Below are 14,517 nucleotides of genomic sequence, written 5' to 3'. Positions count from 1 at the left end.
TATACCCTTTCTCTGCCATTTATTTATTGTGTCCTTGGGCAAGTGATTAAACCTCCAGTCTTCAGTTTCCACATCTGTAAGATGAGAATAATAGAATGATTCTGTCCTAAGAATGATGTCAGGATTAAACAAGCTAATATAAGCAAAGTTCATTATAACATACAGCGGATAAACCAGTTATTATTCTTTTGTATATGTGTGTGTACAAGGGTTTACCATTATATAACTGCTATATTTATTCAAAAATGCAATAATTAAGGTTCAGTATCAGTCTAAAAGTGTGAGCCTAATGACCTCCAAATAGTCTAGGCCGTTTAACTACAAAGATGCTAAAACTGTTTTCCAACTTGGGAACTCACATGTCCATATTCCTTCAACACAGTTCCAAAGGATGGCCTCAAAAGCCAGGCTGCATTTGAAGAAATGAGGACAAATTACATCAAAGAACTGAGGAAGATGGTAACGAAGTGCCCCAACAATTCTGGGCAGAGCTGGCAGAGGTTCTACCAACTGACCAAGCTTCTGGACTCCATGCATGACGTAAGTAGAGCCTCTTGGTGCCTGCTAAATGAAGGTCCACAACCACACGCTGTGGACCCAAAGAAGCTGGAGAGCTGAGAAAGTTCTCGAGGCTATGGGAAGAATAGGGGTAAACTCTCCATGGGAAGAAGCAAGAGTTGAAAACTAATTAGGAAGGAACTGTTTCTTCAGAATACTTTGAAACAAACTTCATTTAAAGTAAAAGGTGTGGCTCTATCCCCTCCTGAGCAGAGTGTAAGAGAAACGTGCACCATGACAGCAGAACCCCAAGCTGTGGGCCAGGGAAGGCCCTCAGATTTGCTACAGGTGTCAGATCAAGTTTCCCATTTCTGCTTGCAATTTAGGAAATGTTTGGTTAATAAAAATGTTTGCTTTAACATTGCATAAATAGTATCCATCTTCCACAACTGTTAATCTAATAACCCAATCTTTCGAAAACATTATTAGTGGTCCAGGGCCAGCTGGGATCATCTCATTCTTTGCCAAATTTGGAATCTTATATTCACTATTCTTCGTAGGAGTCACCTTTCTTGTCTTGTGTAAATATGGAAAGTAAACTCTGAGTTTGTTTCTAATTTACTCAATTACAGATGTCGAGGTGTTAGCAGTTTCTACAAAATACTGATTTAGAGAACTCGGATTGTTATGTCACTTAAAATATGCTTCTCGTTTCATACTACAAGCAGTTTCTCCAGTTCTGGCTCAAAAAAAGTTGTAGGTGGTCATGCTAATTTAGCTTTTTTATATTTGGGAGGGTTTCCTACTTTCTTTTGGAAAATTTATTGCCCAGGTTCAGTCCATGTGATTTGTATAAGAAATGTCCTTTCAAATATTTCTGTATTGTTAAGGCCAGTGTCGACAGGCTTGATGACCAATACTATAACAGTATTACTACTGAAGTAATGACACATCCTTTAGAGATTTGTGTATGGCCGTGGAATGGTATGTCTTTATGGACTGGTTGATAAAAGAATGTCACTTTCCAGGGTTTTTACATTGAAGACCCAGTGACTATCTCGTTGGCTTTTGCTTTCTCTGAACGTTTCATGTGATGAGTCAGATTCCCACAAGGTGAATTCAGCGATAGATAGTTTTGCTAATTATCAGTGGTCTGAAAGCATGGTTTAATGGGAAAATCTCAGGAATAAGAAATGATGGTCTACAGGGCTTTGGGGAACACAGCAAATGATCGTCTCCATAACTCTCACAGAAGGAAGTAAAGGAAACTGGAGCGTGGAGTGCGATCATCTACCCGAGAACAGGAAGAACAGTTACTCTCTCCTGTTGGTTTTCTTGAAAGTCCTTCTTAGTGGAACTGGGGTGGGGGAGGGGGGACAAAAGGTGTGTTTCTTTCTTGATGAATCTTTCTTTCTGTTATTTGTGCAAACGATGGGGCAGGCACAAGTGCAGTTTCAGAATGAGTGTGTAATCGCCCTCACAGCGTATGAAAAGAGGATGATACACTTGGATGCAATTTGCATGTAATGAGACTGACAATACAAGTTGAAACTTGTTTACCCACAGCCTTTTGGGATCTCGGTGCCTTAAGCATAGCAGGACGGTGGAAACACTCAGAGGCTGCACCAGTGGTCATGGTGTCAGTCCATCCTCTGCTGATTTGTTTTTAGTGCCAGCACAGTGCTTGGCACAAGATAGGAACTCAATGAACAGTTGCCAAATGGCTAAATCATAAATGATGATTTTCTGCAAAATCTCCCCAAGGCAAATCAATGTCTTCTTAGTATTTTTTTTATTATGATATAACTGATACAAAATAAGCCTAACATACTTAAAGCATACTATTTGAGAATTTTTTTAATTAATTAATTTATTTATTTATTTACCTATTGGCTATGTTGGGTATTCATTGCTGCATGCGGGCTTTCTGTAGTTGCAGCGAGCGGAGGCTTCATTGCGGTGCACAGGCTTCTCATTGCTGTGGCTTCTCTTGTTGCAGTGCACGGGCTCTAGGTGTGTGGGCTTCAGTAGTTGCGACGCATGGGCTCAGGGGTTGTGGCTCATGGGCTCTAGAGTGCACGCTCAGTAGTTGTGGTACACAGGCTTAGTTGCTCTGTGGCATGTGGGATCTTCTCAGATCGGTGCTCGAACCCATGTCCCCTGCATGGGCAGGCGGATTCTTAACCACTGCACCACCAGGGAAGTCCCCCATGTGAGAAGTTTGACACATGTATATGCCCATGAAACTATCATCACAGTCAAGACAGCAAACATATCCATCACTCTAGAAGTTTCCTTGTGCCTTTTTTTAAATTGACGTATAGTTGATTTACAATGTTGTGTTCATTTCTGCTGTACAGCAAAGTGATTCAGTTATACATACGTATATATTCTTTTTCATATTCTTTTCCATTATGATTTATCATAGCATATTGAATATAGTTCCCTATGCTAACAGTAGGACCTTGTTGTTTATCCATAACCTTTCCTGCTACCTACTACTCCCCAGTTGCTCTCTTATGTTGCTTTCTGGCAACATAGATTAGTTTCTACATGCTAGTGTTTCACACACGTGGAATTATGCAGTACATATTATTTGGTAGCTGGCTTCCTTCACTTGGTATAATTATTTGGGGATTCATCCATGCTGTTGCCATATATCAATACTTCATTTCTACTTATTGCTGACTAGCGTCCTATCATGAAGATATTTCACAATTCAGTGGTCCCATCACCTGTTCATGGACATTTGAGTTGTTTCCAGATTGCGCGCTGTTACAGATAAAGTTGCACTGAACGTCCTGTATACCTCTTTGTGTGGACATTGCTTTCTTTTTCTTGAGTGAGTAGCTAGCAGCGGAAGACCTGGGTCATATGGTAGGTGTGTTTTCATTGTTTACGAGATCGCCTGACTGTTTTCCAAAGTGCCTGGATGCTTTGCGTCGCCTGGAGAAGTGTATGTGAGTTCAAATCACTCTACATCCTTGCTAACACTCAGTATCATTAATCTTTTTAGTTTTAGCCATTCTAATAGCTGTGTGGTGATGTCTCCCTGTGGTTTTAATCTGCATTTCCCTCATGATTAATAGTCTTTTCTTGTGCTTATTTACCATCTTTAGGTCTTCTTTGCTGAAGTATCTGTTCAGCTCTTTTGCTCATTTTTTAAAGCTGGATTGTTTGCTTATAATTGGATTGTTGACTTTTGAGAGTTTTTTTTATATATTCTAGATTCAATTCCTTTATAAGATATGTGACTTGCAAGTAATTTCTTCCAGTCTGTGGTTTATCTTTTCATGCTCTTAACAGTGTCTTTTGAAGAGCAGAGATTTTGAATTCTAATAAAGCCCAATTGATTATTTTTTCTTTTCTGAATCATGTTTTTGGTGTTGTAGCTAAGAAATCCTTGTCTAAGCCAGTGTCACAAAGCTTTTCTCCTCCATTTTCTTCTAGAGATCACTGTTCTTCATTGACTGATATGTAATATCTCAAAAACCATTTTTTCGTGTTGTTCTTGGCGTTTCTGGTGGGAGGGCAAATCCAATTCACCTTACTTCACTTTAGCTGGAAGGAGAACACTCTTTGGGGAATCATTGGAATCATTTTAATTCTAAAACCTTTATTTTAAACCATCAAAAATGTTTGCTCTTAGAAGTAGCCTAACAGAAGCATCATGAATGCTCTATTTATATTCCCATCCCAGACAGAACATTGAAAAATGCATTGTAAGTCTAGAGGGACCTTTCTAACATTCACGCTTACTCAGACTTGAGACTGCCTACAGCTTTTTCATTAGAGTAAATTAGTGAGTCAACATGTGTGGAATTTTCTTCCAGGGAACAAAGAGCTACAGAAGGACTGGCTCTGTACTCAGAGCCTCATCCTAGTCATCTTGTGGGAAAAGAGCATGGGTACCTGAGGGTCACACAAACCAGAACCCTGTGCATGTAAATCAAAATTCTGCTTCAACAGCGTGCATCGTACACCAGCCCTCAGGACACACATCCACAGGTCTGGGGACACATGTACACAGCTCTCGCGACGCATGGTTTTCTCCCACATGGTGCACACATGGGTTGGCAGAGCAGTGCCAAGGTAAGTGGAAGGAACATTCTCTGAAAGAATAGGTTGGCAGATAAGTATTTGTACTGGTCAGCAACTTTAATGAATCCTAAGCCCTCCAAACATCAATTTTTCCCCCCAAAAAAGATTCAGTGAAAGCAGCTGTGGCCAGGCTCCTAGGGATAGGTGTATTTTTGCATTGTAAACAGGTGTTACATGTAAAGCATATCGATCCCTTATTCGTTTACAGAGAATTTAGAATTACTAGTCACTTTCTAGCTATTGCTAGGAGCAGCACTTAACTTCCTATGGGTGTAAGAGGCACATTTCTAATGAATTTACTGGTAACTTCTATTTATTCATGGAGATCAAGGAGTATTTATGTTATGATCAGTGTGTGCGACAGCTAGTAAACATTAAAGGATGATATGAATAGTATTTCTTAGAAGCAAAAAAATTGCCCTTTTTCTGTTAAAGTTTCAAGGTCATACTGTTGCAATCAACTTTATTTCCATGTACACGCGAGCCTACGTGGTGCCTCATGGCTAGGAAAATTGACAGGACTACAGAGGATGCAAAATAAACGTAGCACACCAACCCAACCCTCAAACTGCTTAGATTCTAGAGACAACTAGAGCATAGTGCAAGGCAAAAGGTACCTATGGGCCGTGCAGATCTCTGAGAGCACACGTGTGTTCATTCATTCATGTGTCTATGAGCCCCTAGCATGTTTTAGGATCAGAGGTGCAGGTGGGAACAGAATGCCCGTCCTTAGGAATCCCATTCGCTCTGCTGGAGGAAGAAGTTCGTCTCATTCAACAAATACCTTAGTGTCTAAGAGCAGCAGGCAGGGCACTAGTGGGAGAGACCCAAACCTGGCCTCGGGGAGCTTCCTGCCCGCTCAGGACCACCAGACAGCACTGTACAGGGTGCCAGGCTGGGAGCACTGTAGAGGTGAGCACACCATGAATCGTGGGCTCACTGGTGTTTATTATGAGCTTCTGGAAAGCTTTGTTGAGAAGATCTAGGAGCCGGCTGTGCTGGGCAGGGGTCACGGAAGGCTCCTGGGGGCGGGGTAGGGGTGTCTCAGAGAATCTTTCTCTTGTAGAGGACGTAGCAGTCCAGAGAGTGATTTCTCACAATCCTTAGGCAGCCAGTGGTAGCTTGGAACCCTTTTAACTGACGGGTGCTCCCCATACCACCCACGTGAGGCAGGAGGGCTTCAGGCTGACCATAGCTGCTGGGTTTCAGGCTGGGCTGCATCTCTGGAGATCAGAAAACCAGCACGAGGAACACTGAGAACAGCTGCGCTGCTCTCCGGCCCTCCAAACTCATTGGCTCTTCCCTGGCATCTTCTAGAATGCATTGTGTTTGTGAGGTGCGGGGTTACATCCTGAAGGCAGTGAACCTGGTGTTATATTAAAATGTCATGCACGTTCAGCAGTTCCCAAAACCAAATGTTGGGTCTGCCTCACCGTAAGCTGAGCTGGCTTCTGTGGGGAGGCTTTCACCTCTGCCGATGACCATTAAGTCCGGCTAAGAATCTGCCCATTGCCTGGGCAGGCACCAGCAAGTCCCTCAGCATGAACAGAGGGTCCTGTAGCTGAGTGATTGCTTTCTGTGATTGCAGAAGGAAGGCAGCACAGCCCAGGTAACTCTCCTCCAGCCAGGCTGTCGGAGCCAAGCTTCCCTTCTGCGAGGGGGAAGCAGACGAGATGGGAGCAGAACATTTGGTGATATAGTACCTGCCCCACGTACGCTCTGGGAGACTCCCTTCTTTACGTGGAGAGGACGTCATGTTTCAGTTTCATGATCATCATCAAAAGGAGACATCGCTGCAAGCTGCCGGTTCTATTAAATTATTTTGAGATCCCCATTGCTCATTTAATGAGTGGGCGCCTTCGCGTTGGGCGGGGATGGTGGCAATTCCCGTCGTGCCTACGCTCTAGGAGGTTTTGAGAGCAATGCAAATCTGTTTCTTCCCGCACCCTGAAGCACACCAGCCCCAGGTTGGGTGGATCCACCATTTGGGCTAGCTGCCACCTTCACGTCTGATTTTGTTTCATGTTTTCACAGCCGGCCTCTCCTCCAGAAAAGTTCCAAGGCCTAAATACGAGTCCGCCACAGACATGTGAGCACTGGGGACAGCAGATAGAGCATGGCCTCTGCTGCTCCACCAACATTTCTCTAAGTAGAGTTTGCTTAAATTTTTGGCCCTCCATTTTTTTCAGCTGTAAAATGGGAATAATACCCATGTTGTAGAGAATTTTTAGAAGTGCATGGAATTACACAGGTACTAAGGAATCCACAATGTAACAGGCACTGAACAAGGATTTGTCCCTCCGCTTTCCCAAGACTGTGAGTTTCCCAAAACCATCGTCTCTGCACCACCAAAGAGCAGCCATCAGGCAGTTTTGGTTTACTTTCAGCACAGGGAGACTCAGACAAGCACACGGCAGCACCTTCAAGGGGGTGACAGTATAAAGTTGGCAAGACCAAGCAGGGACTTGGGGAGGAAAGGCCATTCTGCCGTGTGGGGCAGTCATCTGATTGCAAATCACAAGATTGAGGTCAGTATAGAAGCCTTTCCGAGGTACTTCCGGTCCCGGTGCTCTCGGTGTCCTGCCATTTACCAGGGGAGGCTGGTGTTGCTAGCACGTGTTGGGTGGGCTTGAGATGCTTTCAGATTCACAGACGGGATGAAAGGTGTTTGTTTGGTGGTGGAGACAAGGGCAGGTTGCTGTGAGGTCACCATCAGGAAGGATGGGTGTTGGTGAATGAAAACCCTTGCCCCGGTGGTGTCAGGATGCTGCTCACAAGTGAAGCCTGGCCATGCAGCCCCGGCGTGTGGAGGGACGATTTCCTCTCTTCCCCTTGCTCAGGTGACAAGGAAATGAGCTTGTTTAATTCTGTACGTGTAGTAAAGTACCCGAATGCTGGCAATACCACCCCCGTGTGCGTGCGTGCACGCACACGCATGCATTCATGTGTGAGTTTGTGTGTATATATGAGAGAGAGAGATGGATCAAGTTTCAAAGCCATACCCTAGCTCACTGGGTGAAACAACCAGTTAATACAGTTGTTAGCGCTATTGCACTGCCTTCTTCTTTGACAAGACCATGACTAAGAAAGATTCTAAATAAAGGCAGTTGTTTATGCCAGAGTCAGTGAAGTGAGCAGAGCCTTCTCTTCCAGAGCTCCAGTTTTTGTTTGTTTTTTTTTGGGGGGGGGGGGGCGGCAAAGACCCACTCCTCCTGGAAAAGAAATCTTCATAGGTAAAGATTTCAAATTAACTGAGTAATTGACCTGGCAGATCTTACTCTTTGTCTAGTTGGTGAAACCAACGGGACAGTTATTAATGGTTCACGGCGTCTCTCTCTGCAGCCCTGTTTTTGCATTTGCCTTTACAAATTTCTCACTTCAAGGGTACAGCAGAGTTCAGACTGCATTGCCCTGGGTGAATTGTGCCAATGAATGCTTATTTTCATCTAACAATTTTTTTTATGTTTGCATAACTGAAAAAAATGCATCAAATATCTTTAAAAATAAAAATGGGGGAAAATGGGAAAAAATAGGTCCAAATGTTCTGTTTTTTCAGTATTGTGAATAAATAGGGAAAGGATGACTTTGGGTGTGGTGTGAAAAGGTCTAGGCAGTTCCAGGATTGGTGCGTTTCGTGTGCTGGTAGCTGGGGCCTCAAAGCCCAGCTGGAAGATGCAACTCCCCGTAGATACAAAGGGTGTCCTTGCCTGTTGTACCTCCTTTGTTCACCACACTCATGGTTAAGGGCAGTGGTGCTCAGTGATCACAGTTGTGTTTCTCCAGGCTCCCCTGTAGATGCCCCAGGAGGCTGTTGCTTGATGTAGTCATACTTGTTGAGCTTTGCCTTTGACACTTGTGCTGTTGGTGTCACATCTAAAAAATCATTGCCAAGACAATGTCAGGAAGCCTGGGGCAGGCACACACCACCAGCCAGGCAGTGTGCTGGTGCTGAAGATACAACGGCATCCAAGGAGACTCAGCCCCTGCCCTCCAAGTGTGCAGTCTGATGGGGAATAGAATAGACAAGTAAAGTGGGAATTAGAATGCAGTGTGCTGGGTGCTCGAGGTGGACTGTAACGCCCATGGGTGGGGTATCCGGAAAGTGACGTAGGGGCTGGAGATGGGCCAGGGCAAGAGATGTTGGAAGTGATTGCTAAGCTCAGCCCCGAAGACAAAGTAGGAGTTGGCCTGACAGACGGAGGGAAGCTAACCCAAGCCAAAGGAGTTACTATGCCAAGGGAGAGGGTACATGGTGATTTTGAGAAATGGAGAATTTCATCCTATCCAAGGAATGGAGAAACATAAGGATGGAGACAATGAAAGGACTTGTAAACCATGTTGAGGGAGCTGTTGAGGGATGAGCACATCTGTAGAGTCTAGCGCTGCTCCTTCCAGTGTGGTAACCACTGGCCCTGTGTGGCTGTTGACATATAAATTAAACTAAATTTGAAATTGAGTTCCCCCATCACACTAGCCACATTGCAAGTGCTCAGAAGCCACATGTGGCCAGTGGCCATCATCTTGGGCAGGGCAGATGGTCGTATTGACAGTGCTGATCTAAAGAATCTATTAGAAGAGGAGCAGAGGGCCAGTTAGGATGCTGGTGCAGTGGTCCAGGTAACAGATGGGGGCTGAGGGGTAACTTAGAGCAGAGGCAGGGGGACCTAGGACATATTCAGGTGGTGGAATGGACGACTCTGGGTGGTGGATAGGACGGAGAGGTTGAGACAGGAGGGAGCAGGTCTAAGATGACCCCCAGGATTCGGATGTAGGTTGGTGGATGGGGTGGCACCAGCACTGGGTAAGGGGATGCAGGGGAGGAGCTTTGTGAGGGGAGATGATGAGCATGTTTTGGATGTACTGATTTGAGGTGCCCTGAGGAATCCCAGGGGAAATGTCAGGTGAGCTCAGGGCTCTGTGGAGATGAGAATGAGGAAGTAAAGTGCTGAGGCGTCAGGAGGTATAGCGCATGAGGTCGCTGAAGCCCGGGGGTCAGTGCGACTGCCTGGGCATCAGTGTGACCGTGTGGTAGACAGAACTGAACCCGGAGGAAGAGAACCACCAAAGGACCAAAACCAGGAGTGCGCCTGCAGAGAGTCTGGGCAGGAGCTGCTGCTGAGATGAGATAAGGTGGCAAAGAGAGGGGCGTGGGGGATGAGCCAGAAAAGCAAGTGTCCCCCACTGTGTAAACGAGGGTGCAGGCGGGCAGAAGCTGCAGACAGGTCAGTTAGCAAAGAGTCTGAAAACTCTTCAGTAGCCATAGCAACGAGGAGGTTATTGTAAGGAATAGCTGCTTGATTCACCTAGGTTTCCAGTAACTCTCTCAGAAGCCACAAAGCAAACAAGGACTACAGGAAACTTTAAAAAGGTCACGGTGTTGTCAGGTAAAGCTTTTTAGTAGAACTCCTTTAACAAAATAGCACTATGAGTCTTTCTGTAATGTGATGGCGGGTGTGTAAAATGAGGATTTTGAATGTGGTTGAGAGAACTTGCAAAGTTTTGTGTTTGTGTTTAAATACAGCAAAGAAATCACAGTAGCTTAGCAAACTGTATAAATAACCCCCAAACACACTTTATTATGGACCTAGACCCATGTATGAGTAATTTTGAATTAGTGAAAGCTTTATTATGTGTTATATATATAATATGCTATATACATGTATATTTGCTATTTATACAGATTGAGAGAGACACACGCACATAGGTAGAAAGGAAGGTGAGTAGGTAGGTGGACAGATAGATGGATGGATGTGTGAGTGAGTGGCATTGAAGAGCTATAGATACAGATATGAGAATTTGGCATCAAAGGCAGCCATGGTGTCTCGAGCTGGTCTTGTGCTTCAAGTCATGATTGTATCAATAATGTTGGTCCTGAATCCTTTCTCACCCATCACTTTCACACCACACCGTAATTATAATAACAGTTGATTTCCCCTTGCAGCCACAGAACTTTATTTCCTTTGGTCTTTTGTGTTTTCTCATGGTTTTCTGTGGTTGACAATGCAAAATCTGGGTTATTTCCCTACCTCCTTGATTTAAAACGTTTAGATATTTTCAGTTGCTAATGTTTAGACTACTTAAGACAGTGCTTACCAACTGCTGATCAATTGCCCAGCAACATTCTAAGATGCAGATACGACTTTAGAGAAATGAGGGAAAAAACTTCAGCGTAGGAGCTCATCATTCCTTTTTATTTTTAATTGTGGTAAAATACACAAACGTAAAATTTACTACTTTAACCATTTCTAACTGTACAGTTCAGTAGTGTTAAGTACATGCACATGGTTGTGCAACCAATTTCCAGAACTCTTCATCTTGCAAAACTGAAACTCTGTACCTATTAACTCCTGTTTCCCCTCCCCACGGCCAGAACCACCACCAGTCTGCTTCCTGTCTCTGAGTCTGACTGCTCTCAGTACTTCATCTGTGTGGACTCATACAGTATTTGTCTTTTGAGACTGCCTTATTTCACTTAGCATAATATCCTCCATTGTCATCCATGTTGTAGCATGTGTCAGAATTTCCTTCCCTTTTAAGGTAAATAATAATCCACTGTATGTATAGACCATGTTTATTTATCCGTGCACCTGCCGACAGACACTTGGCTTGCTCTCCCTCTTGGCTATTGTGAATAATGTTGCTATGGGCATGGGTGTGCAGATATCACTTTGAGACCCTATTTTCAATTTGGGGGTTTATTCTTAGAAATAGAATTGCTGGCTCATGTGATAATTCTGTGTTTAATTTTTTGAGGAATTGCCAAACTGTTTTCCAGTTTTTTTTTTAACTTCCTGCTAGTAGGGCACGATGGTTCCAGCTTCTCTATATCCTCATCAGCACTTGTTATTTGCTGGGGGTTTTTTTGATAGCGGCCATCCTAACAGTTTTAAAGTAGGATCTCATTGTGGTATTGGTTTGCATTTCCCTAATGATTAGTGATAGTGAACATCTTTCCATGTGCTTATTAGCCATTTGTATGTCTTCTTTGGAGAATTGTCTAGTTTCTTTGCCCATTTTTTAAAATTGGTTGGTTTTCTGTTGTTGAGCTGTAAGTGTTGTTTATATATTCTGGATTTTAACCTCTTATCCGACATATGATTTGCAAATATTTTCTCCCATTCTATGCGTTTTAGTGTCTTGGTGTCAAAAAATCTTTCTCCTATGAACTTATAATGATAATAGACAGTAGTTTGTTTCTTTTAATCCTCAACTAGCAAAATTAAAGGTTGCGTCTGATCCCAATTTATTTAAAGAGAGGGGGAAAAGTATTTTTTCTTAAGATAACGACTCCTTTGGCTTCGTTATTCATCTCAGTTTCGTAAGTATACCCACAGAGCATGTGCCGTTGTTCACGGCTAGTTTTGAAAATCCGTGAGAGACGAAAGTCCTGTAAGGATGCTGGGGAGAAACATGGACCTTGCCATGGTCAGGGAGGTTAAGGGAATTGTGCATTCTGTTTCCACCTGACCTCGTGAGATTTCTGATGCCACAGGGTGAGCTTTCTGGAAAACAACATCAGATAGAAAGATCCACCGAGGGTCCAGGAAGCCATGCTCGCAGAAAATCACATCTGACACACAGGAATCTCTTCCTAATCTGAAGTCTATCTAGGGAAGATTTTGGAAAACAATCTCATTGTCTAACACCTGTGTCCATAAATCCCCCCGTCTTATGCAGCCGAAATCCCTCTTCTTACAATATAAAATAACTACATAAGGCCTGGGATTTACTTACTGCCTTTCTTCCTAACTCTTGTCATTAAATCCTTCTACTATCTCCATGAGGCAAGGAGGAGTAAATATTACTATTTACACTTCATCACCTCATCTTAATTCCTTTCTCTATTAAAAGGGAATAATAGTAATATTCACTTATTCTTTTTTACCCTCTTTTATAGAGACAAGAATTAAGGCAGGGAGTGATTAAGCGCATTTTCCCTGGTTCATGAGTAAGGCAGGCCCAGAAGGCAGGAGAAGAGGGTAGAGAAGCCCCCATGCGGGACGGGAGTGCAGAGCCAGCCCTGCACCTGGTTATCCCTGTGGCTCCTGGTAGCTTAGCCGTCACTTCAGGGGCCCCGCACATAAAAGGGCCTCTTAGCTTAATGGTCTACCATCGCCATCTTGAAATTTTTAGCAAACTTTGAACAAGGGGCCCCAGGTTTTCATTTGGCACAGGGTCCAACAAACAATGCAGCCTGTCCCAGGCATAATATAATCTATTTAAGATTGCGTTGATCAGAGGAAATGCCGAGTGTGAAGAGCAGTTTGCAGCCTGTGGTGCACTGTGCAAATGTGTCTGTGAAAGAAGCAGATGGGGAAAGCGGTGGGGGTTGGGGTGGGATGAATTGGGAGATTGGGATTGCCATGTATACATTACTAATAAAAAAAAAGTCAAACTGTACACTTTAAATGTAAAAAAAAAAAATTCAACTGCCGACTACTGCAGACTCTACAAACTCAACACATACGTGGAATTAGTTATCTTTGCTCCTACGTGTGGTTTGCATCCAGTATTATTTATCACAACTAATTAAGTCTGTAACCAGTCTACCAAGCTAGATAAATTAATATCATTCTTAATTTATCCCCTTCTTCTCCTGATACATTCATTTGATTTCCAAACTGTGCTGATTCAATTTTCTAAACGGTCCTCAAATGAAACCTCTTCTACACAGTCAAAACAACAACAACAAAAGAGAAGCAGGGGTAGGAAAGGCAGAAAGCTGCAGGGGAGCAGGGCGTGAGGACTAAAGGGAACAAGAGACACCAATACACTGGAAAGGAACCTTAGAACTAAAATCATTTAAAATGAGATTGAAAGGCCAGAAGATGCCAGTGGATTAATTTTACTTATCACGGTCATGGTTAATGGGACTAGAAAGTACAGTACAGCACTAGAAAGTATAGTAAATACGTGTTCTTTTGGTGGACTGTTTAGTGCCACAATTTTTTTTTTTTTTTTTGCATTTTTGTTGGTGATTTTGCTATTTAAAATTACCCCAGATGAACTCCTCATGCATCATCTTGTGCTCCTCAGCACCAGGAGACTGTGGTGTGCCTTCTGGAGAAATGAGTTCAACAAGCTTCATTTGGGCATGAGTTATAATAATGCTGTTGGCCGTGAGTTCAGTGTGAAGGAATCAGCAACATACATGGAATAAGGTGTCTTTAAACAGAAACACACATAAAACAAGGCTATGTATTGATGGTTTAATGAAAATGTTATGACCAGTAGCTTGTGGGAACCTAGCCCTCTATATCCCTAGGAGCAAAAGTTCCATATCTGTTAATTCTCTCTTGGCAATGACTTTATCTTGCCAAGAGAGCAACATAAAGACAAATGCTGGATCCTTTAACCTGGGCAATGTCTTCGGTTCCCTAGTTCAACCCCTTTATGGACAAGGATTCTTTCTAAAGCATCTCTTAAAGGCTTGGAGAATCTATAATATTTGGAACACCAGATCTAGCCACCACCGTATCACTTGATTCACAGACTTTTTTTCCCCCACATTTAAAAATCAGGAAACATCTTATACTTGATTTACTTATTTTAGCAAACAACCAAAACCTGTTCCCCCAGAGTTGTTACTGAAGTCCTGACATGCCTTCAAAATCCAGGGCCAACAGACTTTTACCATAAAGGACCAGGTAGTAAATGCTATAGGCCTTGTGGGTCCCGTGGTATTTGCCATAGCTACTCAGCTCAGCCATTGTAGCCTGAAAGCAGCCACAGGTAATATCTGAGTGAATGAATGTGGCTGGGTTGCAGTAAAACTTTTTCATATAATTTTAACATGTCACAAAATATTCTTTAGATTTTTTTTCCAACCACTTAAAAGTGTAAAAAACAAAATGAAAAAACTTACAAACACCGTTGTTAGGTCAGGTTTGCCCTGAAGGCCATACTTTGCTAACCCCT

At 43.2% G+C, this 14,517-nt stretch overlaps 1 protein-coding gene across 4 annotated transcripts in view; it reads left to right on the top strand.

The window, feature by feature from the left end:
* NR3C2 (nuclear receptor subfamily 3 group C member 2) overlaps window positions 1-14,517 on the top strand; it is a 337,688-nt gene that overhangs the window by 304,369 nt on the left and 18,802 nt on the right. For all 4 annotated transcript variants that reach the window (XM_057728082.1, XM_057728081.1, XM_057728079.1 and 1 more), the window contains exon 8: window positions 383-540. In XM_057728082.1, coding sequence (XP_057584065.1) covers window positions 383-540 — 158 coding nt within the window. The remainder of the gene's footprint in view (window positions 1-382; window positions 541-14,517) is intronic.

This window comes from Hippopotamus amphibius, chromosome 3 (genome assembly GCF_030028045.1).
Source record: "Hippopotamus amphibius kiboko isolate mHipAmp2 chromosome 3, mHipAmp2.hap2, whole genome shotgun sequence".
Classification (NCBI taxonomy): Eukaryota; Metazoa; Chordata; class Mammalia; order Artiodactyla; family Hippopotamidae; genus Hippopotamus; species Hippopotamus amphibius.
This window is presented reverse-complemented; position numbering and strand designations above follow the sequence as displayed.